General features: G+C 43.8%; 1 protein-coding gene across 2 annotated transcripts in view; it reads left to right on the top strand.

Moving 5' to 3' along the window:
- The window catches only part of MYOM1 (myomesin 1), a 117,010-nt gene extending 109,997 nt beyond the window's left edge, over positions 1–7,013 (top strand). For both annotated transcript variants that reach the window (XM_015103648.4, XM_015103647.4), the window contains 4 exons: positions 448–484; positions 726–748; positions 2,700–2,755; positions 5,565–7,013. In XM_015103648.4, the coding sequence (XP_014959134.3) occupies positions 448–484; positions 726–748; positions 2,700–2,755; positions 5,565–5,858 (410 nt within the window). In that variant the 3' untranslated portion in view covers positions 5,859–7,013. The remainder of the gene's footprint in view (positions 1–447; positions 485–725; positions 749–2,699; positions 2,756–5,564) is intronic.
- Positions 7,014–17,556: the final 10,543 nt, after the last annotated feature.

Below are 17,556 nucleotides of genomic sequence, written 5' to 3'. Positions count from 1 at the left end.
CTGGACACAACTGAGTGACTAGCACATAGCTGATTAACAATGTGATGGTTTCAGGTGAACAGCGAAGTGATTCAGCCATACATATGCATGCATCCATTCCCTGCCAAACCCCCCTCCCATCCAGGCTGCCACACAACATTGAGCACAGTTTCATCCCATTCCATCTTTGGCTGAGCGAAACTTTGCTTTTCTGTTTTGAGGGTTGAAGTCTTCTCACTGAATTGAGAGCTTCTAAAATCCACTATTTCATGCTTTCTGCCTAGAAAGTATTTGCTTCTCTTGTTAAGCCTTTGAGTCATAGGGACTGCTCGGGTGCAGCCTCCTTCAAAGTCCACCACGTCAGGTCTGGACTGATTACACTGTGCTCACACTGTGAGCTCTCATAGGCCCCTGTGTGTGGCCAGTTCTGGGTGAGAAAATTCTAACTTCTCTTTTTTTCTCTTCAAGCCTACGATGAAGCCTTTGCGGAATTCCAGAGATTGAAGTAAGTCCCCCTCTTTCCCAATGACGCCCCCACAGGCACCCTTGTCTCTGACCCGTGCTCCTCCCCATCTGTATCAGCGGGGCCGAGGGTCCCGTATTGGGGAAAATGCAGGCGGAGCAGCACTTCCCGCTGCTTTGCTGAGCAGCAGAAACAGAAACGCAGTCGGGGTTGGCTACTTGGCAGTAACACTAAAACAAAACCCTTCTTTGTTTGTGTGTTTGTTCGTTTCTCTCAACCACAGACAAGCTGCCATCGCCGAGAAAAGTAAGTAAACCCCTTTGAGTTTATTCCTAGTGTGGCTTCAAAATACAACTTTTATTTTTCTGTTACTGCAGATGGAGGAAAGTGAAAGCATTTTTTTTTTCCTTTTCTTTCATTTCTATATATATATATATATTTAAAACCTTAGGTGTTCCACATGTGTTGTCCTTCAGTCTCTTGAGTAAGACTATCTGGAAAAGAAGGTCTCAGGTTACACTGTAAGAATGGCTCCCAGCCTCAACATGAAAAATCTCTGGGCTGCAAATCACACAGTAGGTTGTTCATCGCTTGCAACAGGTGCCCTATGTCAGAAAAGTGTATATATTGAGTTGGCCAAAAAATTCCTTTGGGATTTTTCTATAAGATGTAATGGAAAAATCTGAACAAGCTTTTTGGCCATGCCAATATGTTAAGGAAAAGAAAAAATATTAATGAAGCTTATAGATTGGTATGTAAATCACTATAGCTGGTCCCCCAACAAGTGGTCCCATTTTTCTGAAAGACCAACTAAGGCTGAGTGACCCTAACCCAGCGGTCAAGCCTGCGTCCCCAGAAATGTGCTCTCTCCTGACCCCTCTCAACCGTGCTTCACACACAAAGGATTCTATAGAATCCCAGTATCTACAGGAGTAACGGATGAACCATCGTGATGATTCAGGCTCTTTCTCAGTGTGGGAGCAGAATTTGAAAACCACTGAAGGTTGTGGTTGTAGAGTCAGTCCTGAACTCAGGGACGGGAACCAGGAGGAGGAGGCGTGAGACTGTCTGCTGACCGTCTCTCCCCTCTCTTGAACTCTCCTGTGGACAAGAAGCCTGACCCTCCCTCTGCTCCATGAGCTCCTTCCTGAGGTCCACAGTATCTTAGAGCTGGAAGTGACCTGAGAGCCTGTCTAAATTCCTGTTCTTAAATAATTGCACAGAACACTTAATTCAAACAAAATCTTCCACGTGGACCCAGTAACACAGGTGAGGGCCAAGCTATCTTCATGGAAGTCAGGATGAATCCCATGTACACCAGGGAGCAGAGTAGACAAGCTTCATAACCATGGGTTTAATGCAAGCCCCCCCACCCCCGCCCAATGAGGAGACTGAGGTCCTCATACTGACTTGACTCATCTAGCACCAACCAGTAAGTGGTACAGGGGGCCAGGCAGTGAGTCAGGCCCACAGGTGGTGTTACGTGCAATGGAATCAGCAGCAGAAGGCAGTCGAGACTCATTCAAAGCTTTAGCCTGACTTAGTGGAGAAGGGAATGTATAATTGAAATAAGGATGTAGAGTCACACATTCACTAGAGCAGGCTGAAAAGGAGAGGGCGGTGCCACTGCATTAGTGCTGAATGACTGACAGAAAGGCGTCCTTCCCTGGGACCGAGGCTGTCATACCTTCAGCACAAAGCTTGGCGGGGGCAGGGGCGGGGGCGGGGGGTGTCAGCCCTGGATTTCAGCACCCCTCCTACCCCTGTCCCCTTAATCATAGAAAGGGGCCCTACAGAACATCTGAAGAACTCCCCGGAAATGAGAAAGGGACGCTTTTTAGGGAAGGCCCCAAGGAAAGCCCATGTCTTCTCCAGCCTCCAGATTTCCTGGCACTCAGCCTCCACTTATGCAGCCTTTCTGAATCAGAGGGGAGCCCACGGAAGGGGCCACGCTCTGCCCTGCCCACTCTGGCCGAGCTCACTGAGCTGCAGGAGGCTCAGGCTGAGAACAGCCACCCGGGTTATAGAGCGGATCGTGATGTGATCTCAGGTCCAGATAGAGGCACCTGTGTGTGAAGGAGATGAATGTTCAGAAATTGCAGGATCATTTGCTTATTTTGCATAGTGAGAGCAGGTATACAATGACTATAAGGAGAGGGAAACTAAATAGAACAATGAGTTCCGCTGGGTGGCTCTGTGCATGTGATGGCTGGTGCTTATAGTTTCAGTGATTAACCAGAAATGCCTGTGCTTACAGATCGCGCCCGGGTGGTGGGTGGCCTCCCCGATGTGGTCACCATCCAAGAGGGCAAGGTAAGTTTGGGGCACTCCTGTCCCCACTTCTTCCACACTGGAAAGGGGTTCTAGTGCCCCAGACTTGGTTCCCACCATCTTCATCATATGCCATGGCTGCTCATGCCTGACTTCAGTATAGCCACATACAAGGTTCAAAGTGTAGTCAGTTTTCCACTCATCTGAAGATGTTTTGTAGGCCAAGCATCAGGATGCACATTTGTTTAATGTGGCATGTGCAGACCTCTTAGTCTCTTTCCAGAAGTGATGTCCCTTTAAAATCAGGAGAAGCAGAAAATGTTCAATCATAACTATACGACAAACCTAATTGAAGAAAGAAGCGACCTCTAATGCTAGTGGAAAGTGGGCTGACCTGTGGGATTCCTCATCTTTGAAGAGAAATGTGCTGCTCTGTGAATCTCTATAGGCTCCATCATAGTGGAAAACTGATTTATTTCCATTTGATATTAAACTGATATTTGTTTGCTCCATAATAATATCTCTGAAGAGCAGTGAATGTCATGTGTAACCTGGATTCACTTTCTTCATCCCTAAAAAAAGTGAAAGTGAAAGTGTTAGTCACTCAGTCATATCTGACGCTTTTCGACCCCATGAACTATAGCCTGTCAGGCTCCTCTGTCCATGGAATTCTCCAGGAAAGAATACTGGAATGGGTTACTGTTCTCTTCTCCAATGGCAATAGTTTCTCTTAATGGCAATAGTTTGACTCACATTTTTCTTCCTGAAATGTGTTTGCAGAATAATTCAATAAGAAGTGCTGATTAATCATGGAAAGAAAATAAATTTCTTGTTATCTACCCAATTCTAAATGATACTCTTATAGAAGAGGCAACAAGTGATCATAAAAGTCCCTTCCAGATAGAAGTATACACTTTTCTATGTATATGGTGAGCCCTGCTCTTTCTCTTATCACTTCTGGACTTCATTAAGAAAAAAATACAAGAATGGAATTTAGGACTTCCCTGGTGGTCCAGTGGTTAAGAATCCATCTGCCATTACAGAGGACACAGGTTCAATCTCTGGTCCAGGGAGATCCCACATGCTGCAGGGCAACCGAATCCACACACCACAACTACTGAAGCCCGCACACTCTAGAGCCCACGCCCTGCAACAGGAGAAGCCAGCACAGTGAGAGGCCCCTGCACCACAAGCAGAGAGAAGCCGCTTCTTGCTGCAACTAGAGAAAGCCTACTCGCAGCAACAGAGACCCAGCACAGCCAAAACAATTCAAAAAATTATGTATACCCATGGCTGATTCCTGTTGGGGTTTGACAGAAAACAGCAAAATTCTGTAAAGCCATTATCCTTCAATAAAAAATAAATTAATTAAAAAAATTAATTCCTTCAGATGAAAAATTCTAAAGAAAAAAAAAATGGAACTTAAAATGTGAAGTAAATTCATCATCTTTGGTCAGCAGGGAAATACAAATTAAAACCATAGTGAGAAATGACACTTATCAGAATTACTAAAATATAAAACAGTGACAACAAAAAATGCTGGTGAAGCTGCAGAGAGACTGAATCACTCCTACATGACTGTTGGATATAGAAACCAAAATTATACAGCTACTCAGGAAAACAGTTTGGCAATCTCTTAAAGTAATGAAATATACATTTACCATACCATCCAGCAATTGTACTCCTGGGTATTTATCTCAGAGTGATTAAAATGTATGCTCACATAAAGACATGTGCACAAATGTTCATAGCAGCTTTATTCATAATAGCCCCAAACTGGAAACAGCCCAGGTGACCCTCACAGGTATATGCATACCCTGGCACCCTTCTGAGCAACAAAAAGGGACAAACTGTTGACACCTGCAATAACTTGGATGAATCTGCAAGGAATTATGCTCAGTGGAAAAGGTACTCTGGAAATGTTACCTCCTGTATGACGCTGTTTATATAATGCTTTGGAATTTATATAATAATTGAGGAAAGAAAAACAGGTTAGTGGTTGCTAGGAGTTAGGAACCAGCTTGGAAGTGGGGAGGTGTGTGTGGTTATAAATGGACCACAGGAAGGATCGTGGTGGGAATGGAAATGTTCTATATCCTGACTGATGTGGTGGATACACAGACCTGGACAGGTGATAGAACCGAATAGATCTAAATACACACAAGCACAAGAAAACGGGAAATCCATCATATCAGCATCAGTCTCCTGGTTGTGCTTTTATGCGGTAGTTTTGTAAAATGTTACTACTGGGGAAAATTTGGTAAAGGAAATCTATTATTTGACAGATCTAAACATTGATCTTTTAAAGTAAGAGGCTTTCAGCACAGATGGTAATATAATAAAATATTAGGAAAGAGGAATACATTTTGGCAGAGCACCTTTGCAAGTGCAGCAGCTTGAGTGGGTTTGGGGGGAGAGATAAAGTGAGGAAGACGGGACATGAAAATGAGTCACATTATTGAAGCAGCTGTGGGGCTTCTGCTGCTGGGCTCGGTGACACAAACGAAATGCAAAAGCGAGCAGGTGGAGATGATGACAATGAGGAGATGTCTCTACTGAGACAGGATCCAAAATGCCACCTTAGAGCAAAAGGCCTCAGTGTGTTTATGGGAACTGGAAGCAAATGCCTTCTTGGGGCTTTGATCGTAAGTGTTCCCAAAGCCAGAAAACCAAGGCCCCAGCGAAACCTCCTCAAGTGTGATTTCGAAATGTAACTTGCACAGGTGCACACAGCCTGGCCTGGCAAATTTAGGCTTGTCCTCCATCCAGTCAGGTGACCCCCAGAAGGATGCCTCAAGGTAGATGTTACATCTGACACATCTCCTCCCCTCTCCTAACACCTGTTTTGCAGGCGCTTAACCTCACGTGCATTGTGTGGGGCGACCCGACTCCGGAGGTCTCCTGGCTGAAGAATGAGAAGCTCCTGGCCTCGGATGAGCACTGCAACCTGAGATTCGAGGCTGGCAAAACAGCCTACTTCACCATCAGCGGGGTCAGGACATCCGACTCGGGCAAGTATGGGCTGGTCGTGAAGAACAAGTATGGCTCGGAGATCAGCGACTTCACCGTCAGCGTGTTCATCCCAGAGGAGGAAGCCAGGAGCGTGGCAGAGGAGCCCCAGAAGGGCAACAAGAAGGCCAAGTGACCGGAGGGCAAGGGGGCCGAGGGGCCGAGGAGGGGAGAGTCACGCCCAGCTGCCTTGGGTCATGTGTATGCAGGTGGTTTGAGCTGAGCACCAGGAAGCCTCCAATTCCCTATTTTTGTGCCGGCTTTGGGGAGTGGTAGGGGGATTGTCAAACCTTTGTTCATGTAAGAAAGCACCAAATAGCGACATTTTACTCATTTTTCTTTATCCACAAATTGTATTAAGAAAATAACACTGGTAGCATAAATGTTAGGAAACAGTTTTAAGGCAGAGACCAGAATCAAGTCAGAGGGATGTAGACCGACGGTCAGAGGAAGTGCTGTGGAGCTGTGTGGACGTGGCTGGCCTGTGAGCAGTCAGCTCTCCAGGTTCTCAGTGATGTGTCAGCATCTCATCCACATGAGACCAGCTGTGAGGCCAGCCAGTCCGTGCCATGTGTTGTGACGGTAGCAGTGTGTGTTTATGGGCGGCTGGTGATCTGGAACCTCTCGGCCCTAATAAATAGTTCACACCCCTCTCCCCCGTCAGTGCTTCTCTTGTTTCACCGTTTTGGCTGCCTAGCTGGGTGGTCTCCACTGCACCTTTCTTGCCGCTTCTTGTAACATGTCTTCTGATTTAAATTCCTTTGGCTAAAACAGTGAGCTATTGGTATCTAGAGGATCTGTAGAAGAGACTATTCAAAGTTTAGCTTTAGGGAGTTAATATTCAACAATATTAAAGTAATAAATTTAAAAATCTAGGCCTTAAACCCTTGAAGTTTGACTTTAAAACCTTATTTTTCTAATTTAAAATATTAGCCACTGAAATATTAATTTTAAGAGTGTTTTAATGACATAAGTTCCCTTTAACTTGTTAAATTGTATGTGTGTTCAGTTGCTCAGTCATGTCCAACTCTTTGTGATCCCATGGACCATAGCCCACCAGGCTCCTCTGCCTGTGGGATTTCCCAGGCAAGAATACTAGAGTGTTGCCATTTCCTCCGCCAGGGATCTTCCCAACCTAAGGATTGAACCTATGTCTCCTGCATTGCTGGCGGATTCTAATTAATATATTTGCTTTCATTTTAAGTAACACTATTGTCTGAATTAACTGATGAAAACTTTCCAAGAACTTAAATAACTTTACCCATTAAACTAAGCATATAAATATGGAAAATGTTGATTTCTCTCATATGTTCTCAAACTGTACATAAACTTAGTAAGACTCCAGCATAAAATCACAATCAAACAGTTTAGTTAGAATCGTAAGATAAGTTGTTACTAAGATAAATGATCAGAAACATTACCGGTAAGTAAAAATCAAATATGAACAGACTTCATAATGCAAAAATACTAATTTTACCTACATGTAGCCCCTAGGGCCTGGGACTGGAGTTCTAACACCTACGCCAGAACAAAAGGCGTGAACTCGGATTGTTTGCCATGGGGAGCTGGATGCCAAAACCTCATCACAGCTCTGGGATGCACAAAAGGTAGCTTAGTCAAAAAAACAGGGATAGTAAAACAAACAAACAAACAGGAACAGTAAAAAATATCACCAACTGACATGGAGAAGCTCTACAAAACTTACCATCTGCCTGGCAGTAGTTCTGGGGAGAAAAACAAAGTTAATGGGTTCCTGAAGCCAGCACTGCATGCTTGTGGGGTCCAGATTTACTGCAATACCACATGGTGTAGGAACCCAAGCCAAGAGTTCCCATAAAAATGGCCAATGTCTGGGCCCCAGAGAAGCAAATGTAAATGACACTATAAGGAACTTCTGTGTCTACCCACAGAGGATTGCTGTCATGGAAATCATTCTGCCGCCATAAACCACTGGAAAATCTGACACGATATATGTGGGACAAAAAAACTGGGGCATTGGCTAGCGAACTTGCAGGGGTGTGAGGCCCCAGAGAAGGAAAACAGTAATGAGAGACTGGTGAGGGTTCCAACTTGTTGTGTGGACAGTGGATGGTGTTCAGGCTGCAGTCCAGCCAGGGGGACCCAAAGAGAATGTCAGACGCACTGAGTTGAGGAGATGGAGACTGAAGTTCAAGGAGGCTGAGGTGGCTGGGATTCATGGGAAGGGGCGTTGGAGGAAAAGAGTCTAACACAGAGAAGCATGGGCTGCAGCAGATGGGTCTCTGACTGAGTGCTGCTCTGAGGGTTCTGGGGAGAGCTCAGGAGGTGGCGGGACCAGCAGTCACGGGGGCCCATGCAGACTGCGGAAGGTTCTCCTTCCCACCAGCGGAAGGGAAAGACTTTATAATACATGGGGCGTGGATAGAGGCCTCAGAAGTTTCTCACCTTACTCTGTGTGTGTGTGTGTGTGTGTGTGTGTGTGTGTGTGTGTGTGTGTGCACGCGCGCACTCAGTCGCTAAGTCGTCACCGACTGTTTGCGACACTATAGGCTGTAGCCCGCCAGGCTCCTCTATCCATAGAATTTCCCAGGCAGCAATACTGGAGTGGGTTGCCATTTCCTCCTACAAGGGATCTTCCTGACCCAGGGATTGAACCTGCGTCTCCTGCCTTGGCAGGTAGATTCTTTACTGCTATACCACCAAGGAAGCCCTTCTCACCTTAGTAGTGGGGCTAAAAATTAGCTTTAAACTAAAAGCTGCCCGAGACCCGCTCTAACAAAACTTGAAAGTAAGCCTCGAGAGGATCAAATATCTATGGTGACCTAATGGTGTGTCAGGACAAAGTGCAACACACTCTAGATGAATGAATTACCAACAGTGTGAAATTCATAACAGTTGGAATCCAGTCAAAGTGAACAAGTGTGCAAAGAAGAACATATGACTAACAACCAAGAGAAAAGTACATTAAAGATAAATAAGTCCTGGAGATGTAAGGTACAGCATGGTGACTGTAGTTAATAACTGTTGTTTAGATACTAAGTTGTGTCCAACTCTTTGCGACCCAGTGGACTATAGCCTGCCAGGCTCCTCTGTCCATGGGATTTTACAGGGAAGACTACTGGAGTGGATTGCCATTTCCTTCCTGACCCTGGGATCAAACCCTCATCTCCTGCTTGCCAGGAGGTTCTTTACCACTCAGCCACTCGTAGTTAATACCATATTGCTTGCTTGCAAGTTCCTAAGAGAGTAGATGGTAAAAGACTTCATCATAAGAAAAGAAATTTGTAACTGTGTGAGGTGATAGAGGTTAACTAAACAGGATGGTAAGCATTTTACAGTGTATACATATGTCCAGCCATGTTGCATATCTAAAAGTAATACAGTGTTATATGTCCATTATATCTCAGTAAAACTGGGAAAATACTTTATACACAAATATTATGGAAGTATCAAGAATAATTCATTATTAAGTTAATACCATTTGATCAGATAATGAAAATTCAGAATAATTTTTAGTCCTTTTTAAGCACAATATAATCCCAACAGGAAATGTAATCATAATTTTAATGAAAGATGTTTAAGTAGCTTTTGAAATATGATGAGCTATGTGTATATATGTAATTTGTTGGTAACTTATAGGCATGTAAGTTGAAATGGCATTGCTATAGTTTATGATCATTAATTTAAGTTAGCAGATGTCTACAATCTAATAACATGATACACGAGGGAAAAAGGAAAAGTATATTAATCAAAACAAAGCCAGAAATGACAGAGGGGATAGAATTAGCAGACATGGACCTTAAAACATCTGTTATAACTGTATTTTCAAGAAGTTAGAGGAAAGATTGAATTAGTTAAATAGAGACTTGAAAGAATACCAAGGCATAGCATAATGAGTTTGCTGAAAAGCATTGGTAAAGAGAAAAATCTTACAAGCAGCCAGAGGAAAAAAGACAGATTACATAAGAGGAACAAAAATGAGAGCAACACAAGAATTCTCTTGAGAAGCCATAGAAGCCAGAGGACTGTGGAGCAAGACCTTCAATGTGCCTGTGCCACGTGCAAAGCAAAACCTCTCAACCCAGTCTTCTCTACCTACTGAAAATATTAGTCAAAATTAAGGCGAAGTAAAGACTTTATCCTCCAAACTAAAGCTGAGATACCCACGGGCAGGAGATTTTCACTACAAGAAATGTTCAAGGAAGTTCTTCGGTCAGAAGGCAAATGGCATCAGATGGAAATTTAGATCAATAAAGAATGAAAGGTAGCAGAAATGGGCAAATATGAAGTATATTCTCCTCATTTTTAATTTCTTCTAGCTCCTAATGCACCTGGCCTGGTACCCAGCATGTGTGCTCCCTCCCTGCAGACCTGGGCATCCCTAGGGTTGCCAGGCTTCAGCGTCAGTCCCGTCAGAGGCTCTGGTTGGGGACAAGTGCAGGCCCACCAGGATAACGTGCCATCCCTTCATCCCTCTAGTCACAGGAAGTCCAACCCTACTCAGGGATGGACCACTCAGGAGGCTCTTGTAGGGGTCTGCATGAGAATAGTGGCCGACAAGGATGCTCTTCCCAGAAAGACTTTTTGGAGGTAAATGGGTAGAGCTTGGGTGAAATTGCTCAGGAGGACACACCTTCCTACCTTCAGCCTTGAGCACCTGGGTGGATGGTGTGTCCGCTGAAAGACAGAAGGAGTGATGTGCGTGGGGGGTGGGGAGAAGGGGGTTGCATTATGGCAAACCTGTGAGTTTACTGAAAGCTCAGGTGGGGTAAGAAAGTATTGCTTTTAGAAAATATCAGCTGCAGAAAGACTTGACTCCAAGAGGAGGAAATGGTATGAGAAAGATGACCCAGAAACAACAGAGGATGGTGTTTAAACAATTACTGGGGTTGAATTCTTACAACCTATAGAAGAGAAAGTGGGAGTTAAAGTCCTGGGAACACTGAATTCTTGTACTGTACGTTAAAAAACAAAAGCTTTCCCATCTTTGTGATGCATCAGTAAATCTCCATTAGGAAAGCAAATCTTCTACAGTAGAAGAATTAAGCTCCAGTTCTCTCAGGCATAGAATCAGGAATTTTCTTTACTGTTTTGGTATTAGGGGAACACTTCCAGGTACTATGTAGCATTTCTGTTACAAACTAACATTGCATTGTTATTAGCTCAAACTGTATGTTCTCATTACTTCTAAGTATCCACTACTATGGAGTGAAAAGAAAAGGTTTATGGATTAATAGTACCACTGGCACCATCTCAAAGTGTTTATTATGTTCTACTCTGCAGCCCTGCTCCATTACCCACTTTAACACATTTAGATAAAATCCACAGATTTTATGGAAGATTACATGCTTGAAACACAATGACTGTTACATCATGTCTTCAGATGTTTGCCTTTCCGCCTCTGGCTGAGGGCTTTTGAGATGAAATTATGTAAGGAAAGTCGTAGGTGATTTAATATGCTTCTGAAGTATCCACTGATATATATGTATACTGCTGCTGCTGCTAAGTTGCTTCAGTCGTGTCTGACTCTGTGCGACCCCGTAGATGGCAGCCCACCAGGCTCCGCCGTCCCTGGGATTCTCCAGGCAACAACAGTGGAGTAAGTTGCCATTTCCTTCTCCAATGCATGAAAGTGAAAGGTGAAAGTGAATTCGCTCAGTCGTGTCCCACTCTTAGCAACCCCATGGACTGCAGCCCATCAGGCTCCTCCGTCCATGGGATTTTTCAGGCAAGAGTACTGAAGTGGGGTGCCATTGCCTTCTCCGGATATATATGTATATTAAAATCTAAAAAAACTTACATGAAAGTTTCCAAAATGACCTAGCTCATAGTTATGAAGATCTAAGTGACTTTTTCACATTATTTCTTCACATATTTTGTTGTAGTCTAGTGTCAAGTAGAGATAATAACACAGTACTTGTTACAAAGGTCATACACATGCTGGGGGTACCGAGAGACCGTCCACACCCCCGGCTGTTCCATTTAAGGGCACATTTCTTCATTCTGGAAAAGGCAGAGAGCAACACACAACCAAGTTGCCTCTGAAACACTTGGTTTTGTTTTAACTTAAGCAAAGAAGGATGTTTATTGGTTCACATAACTGAAAGGTCCAGGGAATATTGAGGCACAGTGGAACCCAGGGACACAGACATTCTCAGAAGAACTCAAGTCTCTCCATCGTTTGTCTTCACTTTCCTCTGTACTGCCTTCATTCTCTGGCTCCTTTTGGTGTGGTGGGCCCTCCTGGTTTAAGCTTTTCATCCTATAATGCTAGGCAACTTCAGTAAAGAGTTTCTGAGCTTCTCCTCCACAGTTCAGTAAAACTCTTAAGGTTTAGTAACACCGGATCAACTTGGAAAAAAAAAAAACAAACCAAACACTTTGGCAACAAAATACACCCACTTTGAATAAATCATGAAGGTAACTTTCCCCTCCCCTGATCTCAAGTTCCCATGGTTTCCCCTTCCCTCTCTGAACCTATTTTTAAAAGAACAGAGGGCATAACCTATAGGATCGGAACTTCAGCCTTAAACAGGGTAACTAGTGCCCATGACATCACAGGAAAGCCACCTACCTGTCTGGACCTGGTTCTGAGCTGGGTGAGGAGGTGGACCCACTGAGACCACATCACTGGGACAGGTCAGGGGAAAGAGCTTCCTTTCAGAGACCAGGAGTCCCATCCCAAAACCTCAGTATTTTTTTTTTCTTTTAGTTTGTTGCCCCGGTGTTTTCTTACATAGATTCTGTTTTTTCCTTTTTAAATTTATTTATCTTTAATAGAAGGATAATTGCTTTACAATATTGCGTTGGTTTCTGCCATACATCAACACGAATCAGCCATAGGTATACATATGTCCCCTCCCTCTGGAGCCTCCCTCCTTCCCCTTCCCACCCCTCTAGGTTGTTACCGAGCCCTGGTTTTAGCATGGAAGCATATACACTACCCTATGGAAAACTGATAGCCAATGAAAATTTGCTGTAGATTCTATTCTGAATGTTCCCTGGTTGATCTCAGTTGTCCAAACCCAGCTCCCCAGGAGCTGCCCACAGAAGCATCTGCACGCAGGCCTCCAGTCCAGCCCCCCTCCCCTCCTCTCCACTCCTACAGCTTCCTGGTCCCCTGCCGCAGCCAGACCTCAGGACCCCACCCTGCTCCCAGGCTGCTGTCAGCATACGCCCCGTGCAGTCTCCATTCCCCAGAACATCAAACGAAAGGTGCCCTTCGTCACACACCCTAAACCAGGAGCCACATTGCCAAGACTTTTTTTAAAATTTCATTGATCAGAAAACTATGCAGAGGAAGGACAGATCAATCCATTGCTGGGACAGTCTCAGGAGGAAGTTTCAGCCGTGCAGGCATAAAGATAAAGAATGATGAAAATGAGAAAAAAAAAAAAATTGTCTCAAAACTGGAAGAGAAGGCAATCACCTTCTTATAGTAATGAAAATGCAAGACATCACCTTTTCTGCTCATTCATTCATCAGACATGTATCAACTCAGCAGGGATCTGGGTCAGGTCTTACTCTCCAACAGGCCAGACTGACTGTCAAACTCTGAAACTCCTCCCTTCTTGCCAGATTCATGTCAGTGTAAATGGAAAATCACAGGCAGCTTTGACCTCTGCATGGGCACTTCCGGAAGTCACGGGATGGGGGTGAGAGTGGGAATGGGGGAGTGGAGGCGTGGGTAAGAACTGGGTTTTTTCCGTCTCAGTGGATAGAGGGTAAAGCAAGATGGGAGCTGTGTGGGTGGCAGGGAGGGAAGGGGAGAAAGGGCAGAAAGAAGGGAATTCTTGCTGGTTTCTATGCATAACTTCGTATCTATAAAGAATTGGACTATTTTGTGTAAACATTTTTCATTGGGCTTTTTCTTAATTTTACATCTCCTCAGGCTTTTAACATTACTTTTTTTTCATATCTAGGCCGCATTATGGTTGTTAATTTCCCATAAAATTGCAGTGCTCTCCTAATGCTGTATTAAAGGAGGTCACTGCCTTAAAATATGAGGCATCAAAGAAAGATAAAAGCTGTAAGCAAAAATATAATGATAAACCACTTAGTTTGAGTAATAGAAAATTTTTATTTGTGCTTTAAGATAGCCTCATGCTAAAGTCACTCTATCTTATAAAATAGAGAACTTGGATGTCCCCAGTTCTGCTAGATTCTGAGTCAATGACATTTGAACAATGTTTATGAAGTGGGAGCAGATTGATCACCAGCAGAGCTGAGAGGCAGAGCCACTCTAAGACAAAACCCCCCCAAAAGGGAAAAGTTTATCACCATAAGGCTGAAGTAAGTGTTCAGTACTCTGTTGACAGATAATTTAAAACCAAATAAATCAAGACATTAGGAAAAGTTAAAAAAAAAATGAACACATTACTTGAAATGCTTATTGTGTGGTCAGTTGCTCAGTCATGTCTGACTCTTTGCGATCTCATGGACTGTAGCCCACCAGGCTCCTCTGTCCATGGGATTTCCCAGGCAAGAATACTGGAGTGAGCTGCCATTTCCTTTTCTGGGGAATCATCCCGACCCAGGGATCGAACCCATGTCTCTTGCGTCTCCTGCCTTGGCAGGTGGATTCTTTACCACTGAGCCACCTGGGAAGCCTGAAATGCTTGTTACAACAGTATATTATAGTGATATAGTTGTATCTTATTGTATTATTTGTATATTACATATTATTTAGAGGTAGAGTTGTATGTTTTTATTGTATTATACTTAAACATCAAGTTATACCCAAGATAAAAATTAGGAGACTTGAACTGTCAGAAAATTGCATAAAGACCTTAAAATAGTAAGACATTTAGAACCGCCCCTCATTTCTATGGCAGTCACAGCTACGGAAATGCAATGCATTCCTTGTCAACACAGGAAGTTTGTTACAAAGACATCATTCAAAACAAAAGTCAAACTCTGGAAACTCCTTTTAAAATGAAATGAAAGGAAAAAAAAGTGTTTATGTCTGCAGACTTTAAAGTATTTTATGCACAAATTAGGTAAATCACTCCAAAAAAAAAATCCAATCATAATTCAATTCACTTCTGCTGTGGGCCACTTGATGAGCCCTTGAGAATTCCACATCACAACAGCTTGATCTTCTCTCTTACAAAAGGTATCCTTCCGCCTATACAAAGGTACACGTGAATTTAATGCCTTTTGCATGCAGGCTTTCAAAATGCTCACCTTGAATAGGCGGCAAAAGTTCTGCTAGGCAGGTAAGGTCTTAAGATGAGTCGACTATTGACTAGAGGTTTGGGGAGAACGTCTCAATACTTGACTTCCTGTGTGAAATGCAAGTCAGTCTGGCTGTTATTGTTGTTACTCATCTGTTCCTTCAACAAGAATTCATTGAGCAATGACTGTGAGGATACAAAGCTGAGCCAGGTGGAGGTTCCCCCTCAGGGTGCTTGCTTCTGACTGATGCAATGTTGGGAATGTGAAGAGCCACCATACAAGCCACAAGTCCATGAGAAAAGCACACGTAACACTACTATCCAAGTTCCAAGGAGTGATGTAATGCTTGCTGAAGAGTGAGGTGAGGGTAAGGGAGATGGTGAGACCCAGCAGTCAGGAGAGACTTTGTAGAAGCAGAAGCGTCTTGTCTGAGTTTTGATGAGTGGGTGGGTTTGAGCCATTTTGAGGCTGATTAGAAGTCACTCAGCATGGTGAAGATATCCCAGACGCAGACAAGACTGCACAGAAGTGAGCTGGAATACACGATCCCAGAGAAAGAAGGTGTCCAGCAGAATTCATCCTGCCCTTCCTACAGGCTGACTTTATCCCCTAACATTTATTTGTTGAAGTCTGAAGCCCCAGGACCTCAGAATGTAAGTGCGTTTGGAGAGAGGGTCTTTAAAGAGGCAATTAAGTTAAAATGAGTTCATTAGGGTGAATCTTCATCCAATATAACTGGTGTTCTTTCAAGAAGAGATTAGGACACAGACAGGTACAGAGGGAAGACCATCCAAAGCACATGAAGGGGCCTTCCCTGGTGGTCCAGTGGCTAAGACTCTCAGTGTAAGAGGTCTCGGTTTGATCCCTGGTCAAGGAACTAGAACCCACATGCTGCAAGTTAAGATTCCTCATCCCACAGTGAATATCTTGAGAGTCCCTTGGACAGTAAGGAGATCAAACCAGTCAATCCTAAAGGAATGCATCCCTAATATTCATTGGAAGGACTGATGGTGAAGCTGAAGCTCCAATAATTCAGCCACCTGATGCGAAGAGCCGACTCCTTGGAAAAGACGCTGATGCTGGGAAGGATTGAAGGCAGAAGGAGAAGAGAGAGACAGAGGATGACATGGTTGGTTGGCATCACTGACTCAGTGGACATGAGCTGAGCAAGCTCCGGGAGACAGTGAAGGACAGGGAAGCCTAGCATGCCGCAGTCCATGGCGTCACAAAGAGTCAGACACATCTGAGCCACTGAACCACAGCAATAAGCGTGTAAGGAAAATCCTATTACTCGATTTCTCCAGATGACCAAACTGAAGCACCAGGAGAGATTTTTGCCCAAGGCCACATAACTAGTAAGTGATTGAGCTGGGTTTGAGTGTAGGCATTTAGGCTTCAAAATCTGTGTTTTTAATTGTTAACTACATTCAGCTGCCTCTCAGGTTAAATGTGACTGGAGATATTTTCACTGTCTTCAAGGTATGCCAGAAGCCTTATCTTTCCCTCAACACTGCTGGGGCACAGGTGGGCGAGGGCTGGCACCTTCGCATTCCAGTAGGTTGACCTGCTGCAGGAAGACAACCTCCCTCATACCACTCCCCAGACATACCACCCTCCAGACACTCACACTCCAGACACACAGAAATGTCGAAATGCAACAGAGATATGTTTAGTACATTTAAAGCATGGAAGGAGTGAGAGCAATCTCTGGAATATATAATCCTTGAAGACAGAGACTTTATGCTCTTCATTCCCGATTCTCTAGGATTTAGAATGGTTAGAATGGTACTTGGAACACTCGATAAATATCTGTTGAATGAAAAAAATTGTAGGGGCTGGAAATGAACAGAAAACTCAAAGCCAAAGTAGTATGCAAGAGTGAAACTGAATGGATAAAGAAGGTACTGGAACTTGACACAAGCTTTCAGAGTTGGGAGGCAGGGTTTTGATGTGTGTACATCAGATGTTCATAGATCAAACACATGATGTTCACACATATCAAAAGATGAAGCCACTAACCTTTGTAAGAAGGACTCCCTGTATGAGGCCAACTAGTCATCCCAGCTGCTAAACAGAGACTAGAACACTCCAGCTGGGCAACCAGTCTGGAGGAGCCACAGGAGACTGACCTGTTCTTGTTGTAATTTGTCCACAAAACCCAAGGAAGGTGGACTCCTATAGAAACCAATACCCACCGCGTGCCTTCCTCTGTAGTCCAGTCACTAAGATCACACTCCCAGTGCAGGGGACCCGGGTTTGATCCCTGGTCAGGAAGCTAGACTGCACATACCACAGCTAAAGATCCTGCCTACTACAAACTAAAGAATGTCCTGAATGCCAAAACGAAGATCAAAAACGCTGTGTGCTGCACTAAGACACTGCGCAGCCAAATAAATAAATAATTTTAAAAACCAAAAACAATATCCACCACAGAGGAGCTTGTGGGTGAAAATTACAAACCACTCAGGAAATAATGACCCCAGGGAAGAATCACAAAAGAGGTAATCTGCATCTAAGAACTAGAGGCAATAGAAAAATGTGAAAGAATCTTTAAACTAGTTATGTTTGAAATATTGAAAGAGGTAAAGGAAGAAATATTAATACAGTCTATGAAGCAGGAACAGGATATGATAGAAAAAAGAACAAATGTATTTGGTAAAGGATATATAGAAATCCTA

Source organism: Ovis aries, chromosome 23, assembly GCF_016772045.2.
Source record: "Ovis aries strain OAR_USU_Benz2616 breed Rambouillet chromosome 23, ARS-UI_Ramb_v3.0, whole genome shotgun sequence".
NCBI classification, from domain to species: domain Eukaryota; kingdom Metazoa; phylum Chordata; class Mammalia; order Artiodactyla; family Bovidae; genus Ovis; species Ovis aries.
Note: the sequence above shows the minus strand (reverse complement) of the source record. Positions and strands in the feature narration are given on the sequence as shown.